At 33.6% G+C, this 19,056-nt stretch overlaps 3 protein-coding genes across 3 annotated transcripts; 2 read left to right on the top strand and 1 right to left on the bottom strand.

The window, feature by feature from the left end:
- Positions 1 to 3,623: 3,623 nt before the first annotated feature.
- Positions 3,624 to 7,494, top strand: LOC140983372 (BTB/POZ domain-containing protein POB1-like). The gene is made up of 6 exons (XM_073450407.1): positions 3,624 to 4,059; positions 4,874 to 5,035; positions 5,270 to 5,388; positions 5,478 to 5,541; positions 5,926 to 6,205; positions 6,502 to 7,494. Exons 1-6 carry the CDS (start codon positions 3,858 to 3,860, stop codon positions 7,331 to 7,333), a joined length of 1,659 nt encoding a protein of 552 aa, XP_073306508.1. The 5' UTR covers positions 3,624 to 3,857; the 3' UTR covers positions 7,334 to 7,494.
- A 1,527-nt stretch (positions 7,495 to 9,021) lies between these two features.
- LOC140982122 (uncharacterized) lies at positions 9,022 to 10,363 on the top strand (the record flags this gene model as incomplete). Its single annotated transcript, XM_073448540.1, is given in 3 exon segments — positions 9,022 to 9,607; positions 9,610 to 9,807; positions 9,810 to 10,363. Coding segments are annotated over 3 exon segments (915 nt in total), but the record flags the coding sequence as incomplete, so codon positions are not given.
- A 186-nt stretch (positions 10,364 to 10,549) lies between these two features.
- LOC140983373 (6-phosphogluconate dehydrogenase, decarboxylating 3, chloroplastic-like) lies at positions 10,550 to 12,387 on the bottom strand. Its single transcript, XM_073450408.1, has one exon. The coding sequence runs from the start codon at positions 12,250 to 12,252 to the stop codon at positions 10,774 to 10,776; it is 1,479 nt and encodes a 492-aa protein (XP_073306509.1). The 5' UTR covers positions 12,253 to 12,387; the 3' UTR covers positions 10,550 to 10,773.
- Positions 12,388 to 19,056: the final 6,669 nt, after the last annotated feature.

The raw sequence follows: 19,056 nt of genomic DNA, 5'->3' as shown, positions 1-19,056 counted from the left end.
GACTTCAATTTTGTGCACTGTTAATTATCTTGGACTGATCGGGACAGCGAGTCAAGCTCTAGCCCGACTATTTTAGGGATGGGTGGTGATACCCCCATAAGGATCCGGGTCGTTGCCATAAGGATCCGGGTCGTTGATGACCCGGACACTATCAAGAGCCCGAGCACTACATATTTCCCAAGTATTCTTCGAACAGCCCGGTCTCCCGCGCAATCATCGCCCGAGCTCTCATATAAGTACCCGGGTAATCAATTGCCCGAGCCACCTCGAGAATTGAACCATACTCGAGTATGATTGATACAGGACGTCTAATCTGTCAGAACAATTTGGGCTTGGAGTGTCCTATAAGTCATCAGAAGATAGGGTATGAGCAGCCGACTTGCCATACTTAGTAGGTAACACTGGAATCGAGGTACCTACCTCATCTTCTATTATAAATAGCAGGTATTAATGTCATTTACAGTCTCTGAAAATCTTTGAACTCTTAAGCATTATACATATTTTCTTCCAAATATTGCTTGTGTTCATCTTCAACCTGCTGACTTAAGCATCGGAGTGGCCACGTCGGACACCCCTCCGGCGCCCATTCACGAGTTTCTTTCATTGTTTGCATGTGCTATTGAAGCCATTATCTTCACTCAAATTCCCTAAAAACTATAAATTATTGATTTGACCCGTTGGAGCTCCTTACCCGGCTCATCCATTTCAACGAAGTCACATCAGTGAATTTTAATGTGAGTAATATGAGTTTTATTTTCGTTACATATGCTACGTAGGAGATAATCAGTACCAAATAAACCTAATTCGAATTTAGGTTTCGAGAAGAAAAACTAAAACAAAAAAAACACTATAAGTTATTATATGAAAAACAAAATTTGACAAGATACATGAATACAACTCAAAACAAATCAATTATATATATATATATATATATATATGATAATAAAATTCATTTTGGTATATTAACTATTGATACATTGACAAATTAGTGTACATGAACTATTGTAAACGACTTAATTTATAATAGACTATTTATAAATTGACACATTTGTGCATTAACTAATGTAAATTGTTTAATTAGTAGATGATAAAGCTAAAAAGCCAATTTATCTAACTTAAATTGTTTTTAAGTCCAATTACAATTAATAAATTCAATTTATTTGCAAGATTATTTAATTTATTTTAAAGATTAATTTTTAAAAAAACATTATATTTATTTAAAAAAATACGACGATAAATAATTATCAACTCGGATACCCAACTAATTTTTTTTTTATCATATTGATTAAAATATAATAAATAACTATCTCTCAAAAGGGACTCGAGGTACTGTTTCAGACTAAAGAAGCAAAAATAATCATCATTTTATTTTTTCAAAATCTAATAAAGTTATAAATCATGAAAAAGAGAAATCTTTTGGGAAAAAACGATGGTGTTTGGTGGTCGAAGTACAAATACGGTAACGTATGGAAAATCTCACTCATTTCTGATTTACGTAACTCCAATGGCCGTAAGTTTTTGCACTTGATATTAGAATTTCTGGTAAGTTTCATGGTTTTTCGACTTGTACTTTAAAATAAATATAACTATAAATAAAAAAAATATTTATTTTGTTATATTTTTATCAGTATACTAAAATATATTTTAGATGTATATATAATTTGTTTACTAATTAAGGCCGTGTTTGATGAATGAGATAAAACCAAGATTGTTGACTAATCAGCACTTATCTCACGTTCGGTTAGTTGTTAAAAGGCCCGACCAAAATACTTAACCCAACAAATAAAAAAAAGAATAAATTAACCAATGTGCTCCCATTCTTCTTTTTTTTTTTTTTTAAAAAAAGGATAAAATTCTCCAAAAGAGCACAAATTGAAATGGATTTAAAGGTATTTTGATCATTTTGTGAAATAAAGAATTTGATCGTACATTTTATATCCATTTCATGTATATCTTAACCCACATAAAAAAATTTGCTCTAATCCTTAATTGGTGGACAAAATTTTTTGACTAATTAATTAATTAATTTTTAACATGTGCATTTTTTTTAACAAATTTAATTCACATCAAAATTATGTATATCTTAACTCACAAGATAATTATTCTTATGATAATAATAATTTTTAACATTTGAAACCCGTAGCCGATATCTTTAGTGCGTTTTGGGTAAATCTCAAGGATCAATGTAATAGTATGCAAAATACACTGGTCGGGTAAGCCACAAGCCCAGTGTGGCATGCTCAAATATGGGATGACCGAGAAAAGAAGATATTGAACATCTGATCTTTCGGTAAAAGATCAACATACCCTACCATCTAAACTACCTCTTGGGGGCCTTACTTCTATAATTATTGAAATGATTGAAGGTTGTGCTTGGAATATTGATAAATTTGATATGATGAATGAAATTCAAATTTATGGATGTCAAATTACTTGATCTGCTAATGGACGTTTGCATTGATGAATTTGATATGATCCTTTATAATTTGCTTTGATGGAAACAATTCAAATGGATTTCAAATCGACTTCATATTAAGGTAAACAATTTCAATGATAATTATGATCTATTTTAAATACAAATAAGATATATGTTATTTGAAATACATACTTCAAATTCTTCCACCACCAAATGCATCAATTCAAGCGTAATCGAAGTGATTTTCCAATCCACTCTGAATTATATTATATACTTTCAAGAATAATTATATTGGTGAATTTGAAATATAATCTATATGAGTGTCATTTAAAATATATTCATCAAATTTTTTAAAAATAAAATCATTTTCTCCAAAATCAAATTCATTTATTTAAATACAACCAAAAAGAAAATCCATAACCTACCCTTGTTTTTTTTTTTTTTTTTGTCACATTCGAATAAAAATAATTATTAACAATCCATTTATTTATAATAATAAAAATTGTGAATACAAGCGAATAATTTTTAATTATAAATACGTAGAAAGCAATGATTGAATGAAATAAATATACTTAATGGTGTTCGATTATTTGATCAAAGGTGTACAAAACTGTACTCTATAAAAAAATAATTGGGATATTTTTGGTTTAGGGCGTTAATTACAATTTGTTTTGGTTTAGGGCGTTAATTACAATTTGTTATATATATATATATATATATATATAATAGAAAGCAATGATTGAATGAGATGAAAAAACTTAATGGTGTTCGAATATTTGATCAAGCAAATCTATACTTTATATAAAAAAGTAATCGGGATATTTTTTATATGGCAAAAACTTGTGTGAGACGGTCTCACGGATCGTATTTTGTGAGACGGATCTCTTATTTGGGTCATCCATGAAAAAGTTGTACTTTTTATGCTAAGAGTATTATTTTTTTATTGTAAATATCGGTAGGGNATATTTGATCAAGCAAATCTATACTTTATATAAAAAAGTAATCGGGATATTTTTTATATGGCAAAAACTTGTGTGAGACGGTCTCACGGATCGTATTTNACTAATTTATTGAAAGATCAAACACATATAAAAAGTCGTATTTAATTTAAAATGGTAAAGAAAAAAGGTAAAAGAATGTGAAATTAATAAAATAAAGTAAAATTTGGTGAAAATTTTATGAAACACCAAGGCTAAAACACAAAAAATGAGGATAAACCTACAAATACAAAACCTAAACTTCCAATTTCTTCACCAATTCACTGAACTTTACGTTGCGTCTATCTCTTTTTCCATGTTTTCTTCTGCCCAAATCGTCAGCTTCTCGAAAAATCTGGGAAAATCCGTACTCATTTGTGTTGATACAGTCGTATACGACTGTATAAGTGTGTAGAGCCTTGCAATTTTGGGCGAATTTTTTTTTTAATCCGAATATAATTGTTATGGAATCGGGCAGTTCGTTTGGAAGTGGGTTGCCAGAAAAGTTGTCGGACTTTGCGTTCGCGTTCAATGACGTCAATTTCTCTGATAGGGTTCTTCGGATTGAGGTCTTGCTCGATGTGCCCGGATCCAAACCCGGGCCCGATGAGAGCCTCGCTGTTTGGGCGTGTAACCGGAAGAGGCGTCGCGATGATCAGCTCAATGGTATAACTTTGTAATTTCTCTTTTATGTTGTGGCTAATTTGAATAAATTTGGATTTTATGGTTACGTACGTCTGTAATAAGGTATTTGTGGTTGTGATGTATTTGTTTAAATGCATTTCGTTATATTTGCTATTTGGTACATTTTGTTTTTCTATGGATGTTCTCTTTCTAGCTTGTGATGAGGTAAACTCTGATTTTTGTGGAGCTTTAGGGTTCGGTCAGAGGTCTTGTTATTGTGCATGTGTTTTATTTTAATTTTTTCTTTTTTTTACGGCTTTTTTTGGTCTGTGGGATTTATTTTTGGAGAGTTATTTTAGTAATTCATGTCAAATATTTAATATTTTGGGGAATGATTGACGATTTCTGAATGTGAATTAATGGGTTTTCTTGGTGTTTGTAGAGTTGAATGTTGCGTGTGAAACTGGACATAGAAATAAAATCCTTTTATTTAAGGAGTGTGATTCATGTCTGTGTGATTTTTTAAATCAAGTTGTAGAATCATGTTTTGTTCATTCAAGACTGCAAAGAAGCTTTACCATTTTTGTGAAGTTTGCTGAGTTCTTTATGATCAAGGATGGACCAGGGCACAGGGTCGATGCTGGGGCTATTCAGCCGAAAGTAACAGTTTTTTATATGTGTTCCCTGTATCAGTTTAACCTTTGGCTCCTGCCATTTCAATAATATGTGTTCCACTTCCAAAATTTTATGTTTAGAAATGTAATTTTCATGGTTTAGTACTCGTTTATGAAGACTTAGCCGTGTAATCTTTGAGGTTACCAAGTTCTTTTTATTAATTGTGATCCATTGATCTCAGCTTTAGAGTTGACGGTGCAACGTGAAGAACAGATCATGAGTGACAATATCCCAGATATGGAAGATGGTGTTACTTATGAAAATGTAGAGGAAGCTGTCACAATGATTGAGGAGCCACCTGTAAATGTAGCACTGACTATGAATCTCCAGCCTGACATAACAAGTATTTCCTCATTTGAAGTTCCTCTTTTTTGTTCCCATCTCATGTTGCCCTTTAAAATTCTTCATAGATTTTCAAACGTTCCTTTAACAATTTGTCATGAATCTTACAAAATGGTTTTACTCCTCTGTTCAACTTTTTTCTGATCAATTATTTTGGGTTTACAATATTACATTAACATTGGAATTATGGAGACTATGATTCCAACTATTTGACACATCTATCTGACACTTGTAGGTAATGAAGCTACACAGGTCAATGAAATATCTTCTGGAATGGACTACTCAGCTATCATAGTGAAAACCATTCACATTAGCTCTCCTATTTTGGCAGCAAAGAGTCCATTCTTTTACAAGGTAGGTCGTCCAGAATGCATTCTATTGTTTTCTTGTTGATTCTTTATTTTATGTTTATATTTATTTTTCCGTTGTTTATTTCTTTCTAGTTGTTCTCAAACGGTATGAGAGAGTCAGAGCAGCGACATGTAACTCTACGCGTCCATGCCTCTGGTAAACATAGATACACATCAAGTGTTTATTGCTGCTTATTTTTGGTAATTAGATTGACTTGGACCTTTTATTAAAATTCTTTGAATCTTCAAGTGTTGGGTATATCTGGTACTTTGATTGTATTCTATTCCACATAGGGCTTTGTGAAATTGTGTGCGTTTTGAAACTGGATGTCCATTTGTATATTCTTGCATTTTTTACGTAATCTTTTGAACATAAGGCAACAGTAAATTGATATGGTCGCGACATTATATTCCAATTCAAAAACTGGTATTTTATTGTCCTTGAAGTTCATTAGTGTGACATCATTGATTTCTCGTTATGTATGATTCCAATGTACATGCTGAACTTTCCTGTTGTTTGGGTCCCCTCTTTGGTGAGCAGAGGAAGCTGCCCTCATGGATTTGCTAAATTTTATGTATAGCAATTCTTTAACAAGAACAACACCATCTGCTTTGTTGGATGTGTTAATGGCTGCTGACAAATATGAGGTTGCATCATGCATGAGGTATTGCAGCCGTCTATTACGGAACATGCCGATGACTTGTGAATCAGCATTGCTTTATTTGGATCTTCCTTCGACTGTTTTGATGGCTGATACAGTTCAGCCACTTACAGATGCTGCCAAGCAATTTCTTGCTGAGCGCTTCAAGGACATGAGCAAGTAAGCTCCTGGCTATTGTGTTAAAGATATGCATTTTTCAATTTGTGGTTGACTATTTACTTTCTTTATATTTGATTTGCAATTTGTGTCTGCTAATTAAAGTAGTGATTTTGTTTCTCTCTAACTTACAATCCAAGTCACTCGATTTCTCTTCAACAATACAATCTGATTAGATTAGATTGCCTTGCCAGGAAACGAAAGAACGTCTCTGACTATTAATTAGTTTACCTTGGATTGTTCAGTGCAATTTTTTAAAGGTTTTACTGCCTGAAGAGGCTATTTTGTACAATTACCAGGTTTCAGGAAGAAGTTCTCAACCTGCCTTTATCTGGTATTGAGGCAATTCTGGCCAGTGATGATCTTCAGGTAGCTTCAGAGGATGCTGTCTTAGATTTTGTGCTGAAATGGGCTCGAATACATTACCCAAAGCTGGAGGAACGCCGTGAAATATTGAGCACACGTCTCATTCGCCTGATTCGTTTTCCATGCATGAGTTGCCGAAAGCTGAAAAAGGTCCTAACTTGCAGTGACTTTGACCCTGAACTTACTTCCAAGGTTGTACTAGATGCCCTTTTTTTCAAGGCAGAAGCTCCATACCGGCAACGCTCTCTGGTGGTAGAGGGTAACGCTTCATTCCGCCGTTTTGCAGAGCGTGCATATAAATACCGACCCGTCAAGATTGTTGAATTTGAGTTACCTCGTCAACAGTGTACAGTGTATCTGGATCTAAAGCGAGAGGAGTGTACAAACCTCTTTCCTTCTGGTCGAGTCTACTCGCAAGCGTTTCACTTGGGAGGGCAAGGATTTTTCTTGTCTGCCCATTGCAATATGGACCAACAGAGTTCTTTCCATTGTTTCGGGCTGTTTTTAGGCATGCAAGAGAAGGGATCGGACACCTTCACAGTTGACTACGAGTTCGCGTCTAGGACAAAGCCCTCCGAGGAGTTTGTGAGCAAGTATAAAGGAAATTACAACTTTACTGGAGGAAAGGCTGTTGGATACAGAAACTTATTTGGTGTTCCATGGACCGCTTTCATAGCAGAAGACAGCCCTTTTTTCATCAATAGGATTCTCCATCTAAGGGCAGAACTGACTATCAAACCACGAGTTTTTCTTGATAATATGTGAGGAAAGCTTTGTTTATCGATTTGATCGACAGTGTTTTTAGAGTCGAGAGATCGGGTTGCGATTTTTGTATGCCTCAGTCTGCCTGGGATTGTTGAAAGAACTTTTGTTGGAACTTGTACATATATCCCATGAAGGTAGTTTTGCCTCAGTCTTTCATTTTACTTACGCGGTCGGGCGTGATTTGTGCACATCTTTAGGTGATCCGTCTTCCATGTATACAATACAATGCCAGAGGCATGATGTCGAGTAATCCATCCTCTAAATTTTAAAATTTTCTATTTAAGAATAACTTTTGTATAAGTATAGAGTAAAATATAATTTAGGCCCTCTAATATGGGAAACTTTTTTTTTTTTTTTTTTTAAAAAAAAGGGTTTTGCTTCCAAAAATGAATTGATCATTGCATGTGCTATATATAGTTATGTACCATATATTATGAATTAGTTAATCTATATTTTTATATTATATTATTAAGTTTGAGACATTTAGAGTAACTAACTTTTGGTGTCATGGTCTGTTTTAATAATTATATATATTAATAAAGTATTAAGATTTTAATGCAAGTCATATGTAGTTCAGTGGATAAAGTTTTTGTTTTTTATGCATTAAGTTGTAGGTTCAATTTCTACTTGGGTTTTTTTTATTTTTTTATTTATTTTTTAATTCATATATCAAAATTACATTATAATCCCTCACTATTTCTTATAATTATAATTTGATCCTCATTTAAATTTAAACTAAATGAATTATAAAAAAATATTGTACAAGTGCGTGCGTTGATACACTAGTGTTTAAATATTAGGGATCTTTGATTTTTTATCTGTTTCTTTTTTTTCTCTAAAAATAATAAAAATGTTATTTAGAGATTTCTTTGGAGCCTTATGGATTATTAAGAAAATTAATCATTTTTATTAATAAATTATTGTTTGATGGGTAATTACAAAGGTGAATATGGAAAATAAATTTAATGCACTGATTTATTATCCTTTTTTTAAAAAAAAAATTGAGATGAGATTAAATTTTTTAATAAGTAAAATTACAATATTTTACATAGATGGTGAATCACATACAACGACACACATGCATGTTCAAAGTGCTGGTTTCAATCATCTTCACTTAGCTCGTGCAATTATTAACATGGTGAAAAGAAGACAAATGTGGAATTCTTTAGGATGAAAATTTAAGGACAATAATCAAATATTTAGTTGTAATTATTATTTTTCCATTAACTAATTTATTTATCATTCATCAATTAAATCAGTGCATAAAAAACACTCTATTATCCATAACAAATAACTTCTATTTATATTCATTAATTAACGAAAACGTAAATTTAAATTTACAACTTTATCATAAATTTAATCGGTCAAATCTAAATCTGTTTTTGTTTTCACTACATAAGTCAACATTTTGACTTCAATTTTTTCTCTCTCTGTTTTTTTTTTGGTATATAAAGATCAAATTGTATGATGATGATGATAAGTTTCGGATTTTTTTGTAAATATTTTTTATCTTCGGAAATATATCCAAATATGATTATCTTATTTTCAGATGTTTTAAGAAAAATACTTTTGAAGGTGCATATTTTTCTCTTATTTTATATCCGATATAAAAATATATCTAATGCAAATCGATATAAATTTCATAAAATAGAGATTTTTTTTCTTGCTAAAATTTACATTTTCAATCAACTTGTGTTGGGCATTTCCTACTTCATCTTTCTTTTTCTCACTCAAATTTCTCACTTGCCTTCGATGAAACTTTAGAATCAGTTCTTCGTGATCATGCCTTGAAAATTCTGATTCATCACTGCCCGCATACCCGTGCCCTACACAATGCTCATCTCCCTCCAAGTCTATCAGGAATCAAGGTTTCAGTTGTAGGCCTAAGAAGCAGAACCCTTTGGAGGAAAGGTGCCCACTTCAGTGACTTCATAATCCCCCCTAAGACCTTGCCGGTACCGTATTCGAAAAGGGTTCTAATAGTTTACCATAATCTTGGCAACTGGTCTTCTTTCTACTACACTTTACCAGGCTACACAGTGATTAGCCCCGTCGTTGGTTTTCTTGTGTATGATGCATCTTTCTCGACCAGGAAAAAACCATCGAAACTATCAAAACTTGAGCTCGACACAAAGGGAAAGCCTATAATGATTCAATTCCAGAACTGGACGTTTTCCAGGGAAGGGGGCAATTGCGACAAGAGATGTGCTGCATTTGATGAAAATGGGAATGTGAGTGTAAGTGATATAAGCATGACTAGCGAGTGTCAAAGTAGATCCAAGGCCATTTCTCAGTAGTTATTCATGTCAAGAAACAGAAGCAAGCGTGGCCCTTTTGGATTGTAGGATTTTTAGGTGGATTTGTGGGATTGATTTTGGTGGGATTTGGTGGAAATCTGGCTGTGAGATGTTTAGTCGGGAAAAGGAGTCAAGACACGATGGAAAAAAGAAGCAGACAATGGAGAGTTTCTGCAGACATTGGATTCATAGCAGCAAAATGCCTAGAGCAAAAGTGACAATAACTCAGCCTGTTCTTGAGAGTGCAACTCTCCCAAATCCAAAACTTTCATGGTTCGACTGCTCGACCAGAAACCAAAGTCAGAAATAGTGATTCCGGGAGACACGGATCAAAAGGCAAGTTCTGGACAAGAGGAAGGTGACTCAAAAGAAGTTTTTTTCTTTTGGTTTGGTGTTTTTCTTTATGCCGGGGATCTGTATTCAATACGTGCGAATGTTCTGACATATTTAAACTTGAATTTGAAGTAAAGAGAATGGAGTTCTTAACCAGTTTTACCTGGTACAGTCACTGGATTTCAAAAGAATATTTGAGCACTAGTCTTTTAAATAATGGTAATTTAATTTCATTATTTGTTCAGACTGCAAACTATGCTCTATTTGGTGACACACATTTCCCCATAATTTAAACCAAGAATTTCGCACATATTAGTTAATCCCTATTATAAAACAACTAATCTATGCCAATTGTGATATCTCATATAAAGGTTTTTTTTTTTTTTGGAGTTGGAGAGGAAATTATTATAATTGACTTTAGAATCTGAGAACACCTCCCAAACTTGGACATTGGTGCCATATACAGCACAAGTAGAACATTGAAAGCTGCATTGGCAGAGGTTTAATACATAAATGACCACAAATTAAACAACATAAGAATCTGTAATAGTTACCGCAGTGATTGATAAACTAAGGAAAAAGTAAATGAACAATTCGTGCTAAGGCACGTTAGAACATATCAAAAATGACCATGAGGTGCGCTACAAGGGATATAATGCTCAAATAGGTATTGCCCCATTATTAACTGTAAAAGCAACATTGAGAAAGCAAGAAAATTAACGATGATATAACTCAAATTGGAATAAATCGCTCGAGGAAATCCACTGTATAACAACTTCAATGACCAGATTATAACAACAGACCAGACCTCTACCTGGCCACTCTGGTCTTTCGAGCAAGCTTGGACCACTCGGTGTGGTAGGATCCAGGGCGATCGATCCTCTCGTATGTATGCGCCCCAAAATAATCCCTCTGAGCCTGCACAAGGTTCGCGGGCAGCCTACTACGTCTATATGTATCAAAATATTGCAAACTCGCAGACATCCCGGGGACACTAATTCCCTTCTGAATAGCCAACCCCACGACTCTCCTCCATGCTGCCTGTCTCTGCACCATTTCCCTTGCAAACTCAGGGTCCACCAGTAAATTGGCCAGCCCCGGATTCCTCTGATAAGCTTGCTTAATCCTATCCAAGAAAACTGCCCTGATGATGCACCCACCTTTCCAAATCCTCGCCAACTCCCCCAAGTTCAAACCCCATCCTTTCTCCACACTCTTTGACCTCAACAAATTCATCCCTTGGGCGTAACTACAAATCTTGGATGAGTAGAGAGCCTGCCGAACATCGTCAATCAACTTTTTCTTATCCACTGCGGCCACATTATTAATCAACTCCTCCTTCAACCCTTCTTTCTCGAAAATCTCTGCAGCCGCCTCCCTCTCCTCCTTTAAACCACTCATGTACCTACTATCCAATGAAGCGGCGATCGTGGGAGCTGCGATGGAAAGCTCAGCCGCCTGCTGCACCGTCCATTTCCCCGTTCCTTTCATCCCGGTCTTATCCAAAATCTTATCCACCAAATACCCACCGCCAGTGTCCTCATCCTCCACCTTAAAGATATCTGCGGTAATTTCAACCAAGAAACTCTCCAACTCCCCCCTATTCCAGTCATAAAAAATCGCCGCTAACTCGTCATTCCCCAGTCCCCCAACGTTCTTCAACACATCATAAGCTTCTGAAATCAGCTGCATATCACCATACTCAATTCCATTATGCACCATCTTCACAAAATTCCCCGACCCTCCTTCGCCAATGTAAGTAACACAAGGGCCATCATCCACCTGCGCGGCGACCTTATCAAGAATGTGATGAATATTCAAATAGGCCCGGTGGGACCCTCCTGGCATCAAAGAAGGCCCATTTCGTGCCCCGTCTTCACCCCCGGAAACTCCCATCCCAAGATAAAGTAAACCCTTCCCAGAAACCTCCGAAATACGGCGTTCAGTGTTCTCGTACCACTCATTACCCCCATCGATGATCGTATCACCGGGTTCCATGTACGCAGACAGAGCATCGATAGTCTGGTCAACAGGTGCCCCAGCTTTCACAAGAATGATCACAGATCTGGGCTTTTTAATAGAAAGGACGAAATCTTTGGGGTTGTACTGGCCGAAGAGAGGCAGATTTCCTTCCCGGTGAGCTCGATCTTTAGTTTCATCAACTTTGGAAGCCGTCCGATTGTAGACGGAAATCGGGAAGCCTTTCTCCGCGATGTTCAGGGCCAAGTTCTGACCCATCACTGCGAGGCCCGCAAGTCCGATTTGGGACAGCGTCGCTGCTGATTCCATTGGTTGTTCGATTGTCAATTTCTCGAGATATCAGCTGTGGCGGGGAAGAAGAAAAAGTTGGCTTCTCGAAAATGGAGAAACGGAAGTCACACAACAATGCCGGGAGCCAGATGCTTGCGATGGCCGAGTACGAGATATAAGACCAGCCGGATTACGTAGTTAAATGACTATTCTAACCTCCGCATTACCTCATTTCACACCTAGCCACTAAAAAAAATATTATTATTTCTATTTATTATAAATTAGATTTTTTTTCCCTTTTAAAAATATAAATAAATAATTATATATTCCGTGAAAATTAATGAAAAACTTTATATTTGTTATTCTTCCAAAGTGATGGGGGTGGCGGAATGGTCGAGGCTAATGTTTCGATGACTTCAAGGATGCCCCAAACGCCGTCGTTTCGGGGGCACCAACACGGTTCTGGGACATGTTTGGTTGGTCAGCCAAAGGAATATATCTTTTGGTGTGCGAAGAGGGACAGTATTCGAGTCAAAAAAGGCTCCATGCAAATAAATATATGTAGTGGATTCAGTGGAAAATCACAAGTTTGCTTCATCTACGTCCCCTTTGGTATATTTTCCAGGTATCGTTTGGTTTGGAAAATATGATGATAAGAGCATGAAATATAGAAATATATGTCCAATTATTATTAAAAATTCGAACAAAATGTTAGTTGAAACAAGAATAGAATATCAACAAGTGATATATCATGCTTATGTAAAGCTCATATTACTCAAATTAAAATTAACTTGATAAAAAAATATGGAAAAATAAAGTATTAGAACATTTAGTTTCGGTGTTTGATGAGAAGATAACCTAACTGATCACTAGTCAAGCAGAAACTGAAATCAGATAACCTACTGGTGACTAGCCAAACAGAAACTGAAATCAATAACCTAACCGATCGCTAGCCAAAACTGATTAAGAGACTTCTGATTTAATTCAAACCGACAGGCTATCACTTTTTACAAAATAGATTCAAAGACATTTTCGATCAGTGATTAAAGATCAGAACCTAAAGTTATACAGCTTTTTGTTAATATCGATCAGTGTTAATGATCAGAGTGACAGTCTCTGTCAGAAGTCAACTGATACTAGAAAAAACGATGAATTGACAACAAGTACATTTGCAGTCATGAACAGAAATTTTTTGTACAAGTTATCGTTGAAAATTGAGATTATATATTAGATCAGTTGAACCATCCAAAAGACAATCTTAGACTGAAAGTAAAAGCCAAATCTTTTAGTTGAAATATTATAGTCAGGTTAAAGAAGAAGCACAAACCGATTTGTTATTTATCTGGTCATTTCAAAGATCATATTGTTGCACAAAATTCTTCTGTGTAAATCAGGTAAGCTGTGAGCAAGGAACTCTGGTGCTCTAGCCTCTAAGTCCTTATTTTAAGTTTCACTGAAAGTTTCAGTTAGACAGTGTTAAGTTCTAACTGAAGTGAGTAATTTAAAATCACTTGTAGTTACAAAAGTCTTTCAGTACAACTGGTCTTCTTTCTACCACACTTTACCAGGGTACACTTTACCGAAGCCCAAGTAAATAGCGGTGTAAATATAACAGTCCTAAGGTATTGAAATTCCTTGTCGTGTAAGTTCCGACCAGCACGAAAATTTGCGTGATTGTACCGTTCGTTTTTTAAAAAAGAAAATAAAAAAATGCAAAAATATGATGTTTTCATAAGCAAATAGCTACCAAAATCCAAATAGATACATCAATTTTATTATTTTTACAAAGACGAGTGATATTTTCCTAAATTAAAAAACACTAAATGAAACAAACTTAGTGTTATTTTGATAAATAATAAAAATATCCAATAGCTAAAATAAGAGGTCATATAAAATGACTAATTTGTCTATTAATTTTAGTTTTGTTGAAAATTAAGTTAAGATTTAATCGTAATTTCACCTCAATATTCACCAATTAATTGTAAAACAGTTAATTAATATCAACTACAATAATATAATAAGATAGTAAGATGTGAGGTGTGTTTAAATTTTGAAATTGGCTTCCGATACAGATGTTAATTTCCATATTTTTTATAAGAAAAAATTTTAAGGCCAGTAAAATAATATTTCGTAAACAAAAAAAAAAGGAAAAGTATAATCTTCCAGTTCGTCGAGCTAGTTATATTATACTTGGTCATATTTTTTTATTTTTGTAACAAAATTTCTATATGTTTTTAAGAACATTTCAGTATATTTTGTTATATTTCTTACTAGGGATGAGAAAAAATATCAAATTTTCGTTATACCGAGATTATCGTAACGAAAAAGTGTTGAATTTACCGAATTTTCGGTATACCAAAGATTTCGGTACGGTACGGTAACAACAGGGCCGTGCTTATTTGGAGTCAAATGAGTCCAATGACTCAGGCCCATCTCTTTTTTGGGGCCCAAAAATATTTTTAAAAAATTATTATATATAATACTAGATATCATCCACATATGCATCTATGGAAACGAAAGGAAAAATCCATTTTGTGAAGAATTAGTGCGTCCGAAATATGAATTTTATTATTAAAAAATCACTCGTAAAATTTTAAGAAATTATCGGTCCTCTTCGAAATCAAAGTCAGGAGTGGATGAATTAATCTAGCTGGCAATGAGTTGTTGGTATGATTTACCAAACCAATCTAGTTTTCTTATCAAGGTGGAGTAATGGTGGGAAGCATAGAGGATTAAGGGCAAGTATAAAAATCAGAACAAATCAGAAAAAGAGAATCAATAATATATTACCTTCGAATTAATGATCTATTCACTCTTTCTGAAGCGGGGATTCAAGATTTGAGACTTCCCTTTTGTTTTTGCTTTTGTAATATATACATGAGGAAGTTTCCAAATCATGAAATCTCCTGCTATGAAAATTTGCTTGAGAGTGCATAGAAAAAACCCAAATATTTCTTAAAATATGTACTCAAAATTTCAAATATCAATATATATATAAAGTATAACGAGATGAAAAATTGAAAATCCTAAAGGCCCCATGGAATCAGTCCATTCGTTCACCATATCAGGTCCAGTTAAGATCAAAATTCAAAAGTGAAAGGTTGAAAATGTGTATGTGGGGCGTATCAAGAATGTTTGGTGATTGGCTGTAACTGATATGTATATTTGATGTTGAATTCGGTTGGTGAGTAAGACAGCCTTTCCCAGTTATTTAGTTGTGTAAAAAGTGGGAGATTCATTCAAGCTATTAATGTGGCTAAAGATTGTTTGCGCTTGATCATCAGCGTCTTTTTATGTGATACTCATATGAATAATGATTGCATTTAGAATCTCAAATGCTTATATTGCTTATAAAATCTTGTTGATTGTCCCGGTCATAGTAGCAAGTGCAGAGCGAAGTTTCTTAAAGTTAAAACTCATCAAAACTTTTCTCCGATCAACCATATCACAAGAAAGATTGAATGAATTGGCTATGTTATCGATTGAGAAAGAAATTACTGAACAACTTGATTATACAGACTTGATTAGTATTTTTAGCTCTAAAACTGTTATACAGATTGTTTTTTAGTGATCATTTTGAACATGTTTGATATTTTTATTCATTTAGTTTTTTATGTTGTCTTTAACGTATTTATTTAATTTGAAAAATTGCTATGAAACTAAAAAAAACATGAACACACATTATGATTCAGATGACTCTTTTTAAAAATTAGACTCAGGCCCAAATCTTGTTAGGATCGGCCCTGGGTAACAATACCGAATTTTTCGGTATGGTAACGGTATGGAATTTGAAAATTTCGATATATACCGAAATACCGAAAAAATATACAAAAATTTTAAAATATATAATATTTTAAAACAATAAATTTAAAAAAAATTTAAAATGTAAGGTTTTTTTTCCGTATAAAACGGTATATATCGATACCGTACCGAAATCACGGTATACATTACAATTTCGGTATAATCGGTATGCTAGTTATATGTAACGAAATTTTCGTTATGATATCGGTATGAATTTTCTTATACCGTAATTTTCGATACAATAGACGATATATGATTTTCGATACGATACGGTATACCACCCTTATTTCTTACAACTCACTTCTAGACTTCCGTACAATCAATTTCATTGTATTCAAGAAATGAAAATTCACACCTAATATTAGGAACGAAGAGTTACATTCGTAAAACAAAAGAAAAAATTAAAAAAAAAAACATACAAACAAACAAACAATGTGTGTATTTTCATTCCAAAAGCGGATTCTTCGTTAAAATAATTTGGCTCACTTCTTGATCAAACCCATTCGAGCAAAAAAGCTGTAAAATCTTCTTTTGTAGAGAATTTTCGTCGTCTTTTTATCATATTTTGTTCTTCTAATAGAAAAATCATCCTTTATCCTCGTCGAATCGATTCCATCTTTCTCAAATCTTGACGGAGATACAGGCAAAGAAATCGTGGTGTGCTTCTCGATAATATTTGTTAGCTCGGCTAACTCGTAAGAGTCGTATAATTCACTCCCACAATCCCACACTATTTTAACTTTCACTTCTTCTCTTTTCTCCATAGATCTTTCGTATACGCCTGCAAGATAATCAATCCTACTCAAAAAAATTAATAATGAAATACAAGAAAGATCGATGTTCTTTATTTGACAAAGAAAAAAATTATTAGCAGTAAAATTCGAAATAATTATATCCTTGTTGTATTATCATACTACAATGTTGAATCAATATTATTTATATAAAATGTTGTCTCATTTGCAAGTTTTTTTTTTAATGATAAGTAACATAAGAATTCATAACATAATTATATATTTCCATATACTAAATATCACTTCAATATAATATTTATGTGTAGTAAGTAAACAATCAACACAAAAACTCTAATAAGATCGTATCACATATCAATTTTATGAGATAAATCTTCAGTTCGACTTGATCATTGAAAAGTATTACTTTTTATTGTAAATAAGATCGAATCAACTCATCTAATATCTAACGGATATAGACACTTAACTCAACAATCAAATTGCTTATGAAATGCGTAACCTGGGAAATGAAGGAGAGAATAGATAGCCCAGTCGACCAGACAGATCAATATTGAATTGGATGTGAGAGCTTTTGCAATTGCAGTTTATGGGTTACTCTCTTATANTTGTGGCTTGAGGTTTCTAGATTGGCTCTTGTCAAAAAATACATGCTACTTGTTGCCAACATGCATATTTGAGCTACAAAATGCAAGAAAATTTGTATTCTGGTATAACAACTGCTGAATCATAATAATCTTGCATATACTTTAATTCTAAAGACGGGTATATCGTTTGGATTTTTATTTTTCAAAACATATTGCACACATGTTGCAATATGTGACAAAATTCGCTAGGATGTATAGAACTAATATGAGCCGAGTCTCATATTGGACTTGTAGCTTAGTTGAACTCACTCGATATCACTTGTCTTTAAGCTAGGGTTCGAATCTCTCTCTTCCTAAGAAAATAGGAGGCGAGTCAGCTGACTATACTCGATAGGCATAAATTAAATAGATTCGACTAGCGCCGCCAGCTTTGTTCAAAGCTTTATAAAGACTTGCTACCTACAAAAATCCAAGGAATCTACGTGTTTTTACACCTCCAACAAGATTTTTCCCCAATTGCAAAGAAACAAGGCCATCCTCATTAACCAGTTCGAATATGGATCGGATCGAATCATGTAAACCGGTCCCAAAAATATCGGGATCGATTCCCCCTCACGGGTTTCTTCGACCTGTTTACGCATTCAATAAGTGGTATAGTGTGTATAAATTACAGATATTAAAGTAACTGGATAGACTTGAATTACATCCTAAACTTGATTTTCATTCATTTATGAGGCACATAGCTATATATTTATTTATGAAAATATAAGGTTTATTAGTTCTATTTCTATTACTACCTTCGTAGAAATGTTATTAGTTGTTTGCAACAACTTCTGCTTTTAAAGAAGTGATTAAATTTATAAATTACGAAGAATTGAAAAAAATCATAATTGAGTATTATTTTTTTAAAAAAAAGTGAAAAGATGAAAACTAGAAGTTGATAGTGTTTGATAAATAATTAATTATAATACTAATTTGTTACTAGAATCATTTACGTGGAAGATGTATCAATGTCTCATCCGCTTCTAAATTTCAATTAAATTAAGTACAAATTAACTGAAAATATGGATTTAAGAAACACACAAAACAACATTTTTTACGTCAAAATATAAACATCACTTTTTTTTAGTGATTACAAACATTGTCTACGATTAGCTAAACTTAATTATGAACATAAGACTTCTCCCATTCGGAAAAAGGAAAACTTGGTTTTATTATAATTCTTTCCATCTTTTCAGACTTGTTGAGATTTCACTCTCTTTTTTTTAAATCTTAATCTAAAAGGTGGGAAATATTCGAACTTGAGTTTATTCACTGAGAATTCTTGGTGAGACCACTAAACCAAGTGTCCGATCTCGACTCTCTTATCAATCCTTTCATATTCTCTCTCAGTAATTGGCATAAAAACTTTTTGTATGATAACTTACTAAAATTTCACAAGCATATAATTTTAAAGATTGAAGGTGTTAAGTACATACTAATATTATTATAGGGAAATCTATATTTATAGTTCTCCCACTTTAACCAAACTAATGCATATTTTTTTTAAGGAAAAATTGAACCTAAAGAGTGAGTCTCATGTGAGACCGTCTCACGGATCTTAATCTGTGAGACGGGTCAATCCTACCCATATTCACAATAAAAAGTAATACTCTTAGTATAAAAAGTAATACTTTTTCATGGATGACCCAAATAAGAGACCCGTCTCA

The sequence above is a fragment of the Primulina huaijiensis genome, chromosome 8 (assembly GCF_012295235.1).
Source record: "Primulina huaijiensis isolate GDHJ02 chromosome 8, ASM1229523v2, whole genome shotgun sequence".
Classification (NCBI taxonomy): Eukaryota; Viridiplantae; Streptophyta; class Magnoliopsida; order Lamiales; family Gesneriaceae; genus Primulina; species Primulina huaijiensis.
This window is presented reverse-complemented; position numbering and strand designations above follow the sequence as displayed.

Excerpts from the sequence above, each read along its gene's own strand:
- LOC140983373 (XM_073450408.1), bottom strand. The coding sequence starts at position 12,252 with ATGGAATCAGCAGCGACGCTGTCCCAAATCGGACTTGCGGGCCTCGCA.
- LOC140983372 (XM_073450407.1), top strand. The coding sequence starts at position 3,858 with ATGGAATCGGGCAGTTCGTTTGGAAGTGGGTTGCCAGAAAAGTTGTCG. Across the intron at positions 5,036-5,269 it reads TCTCCAGCCTGACATAACAA|GTAATGAAGCTACACAGGTC; the intron begins GTATTTCCTCAT and ends TGACACTTGTAG. Across the intron at positions 6,206-6,501 it reads CGCTTCAAGGACATGAGCAA|GTTTCAGGAAGAAGTTCTCA; the intron begins GTAAGCTCCTGG and ends TACAATTACCAG.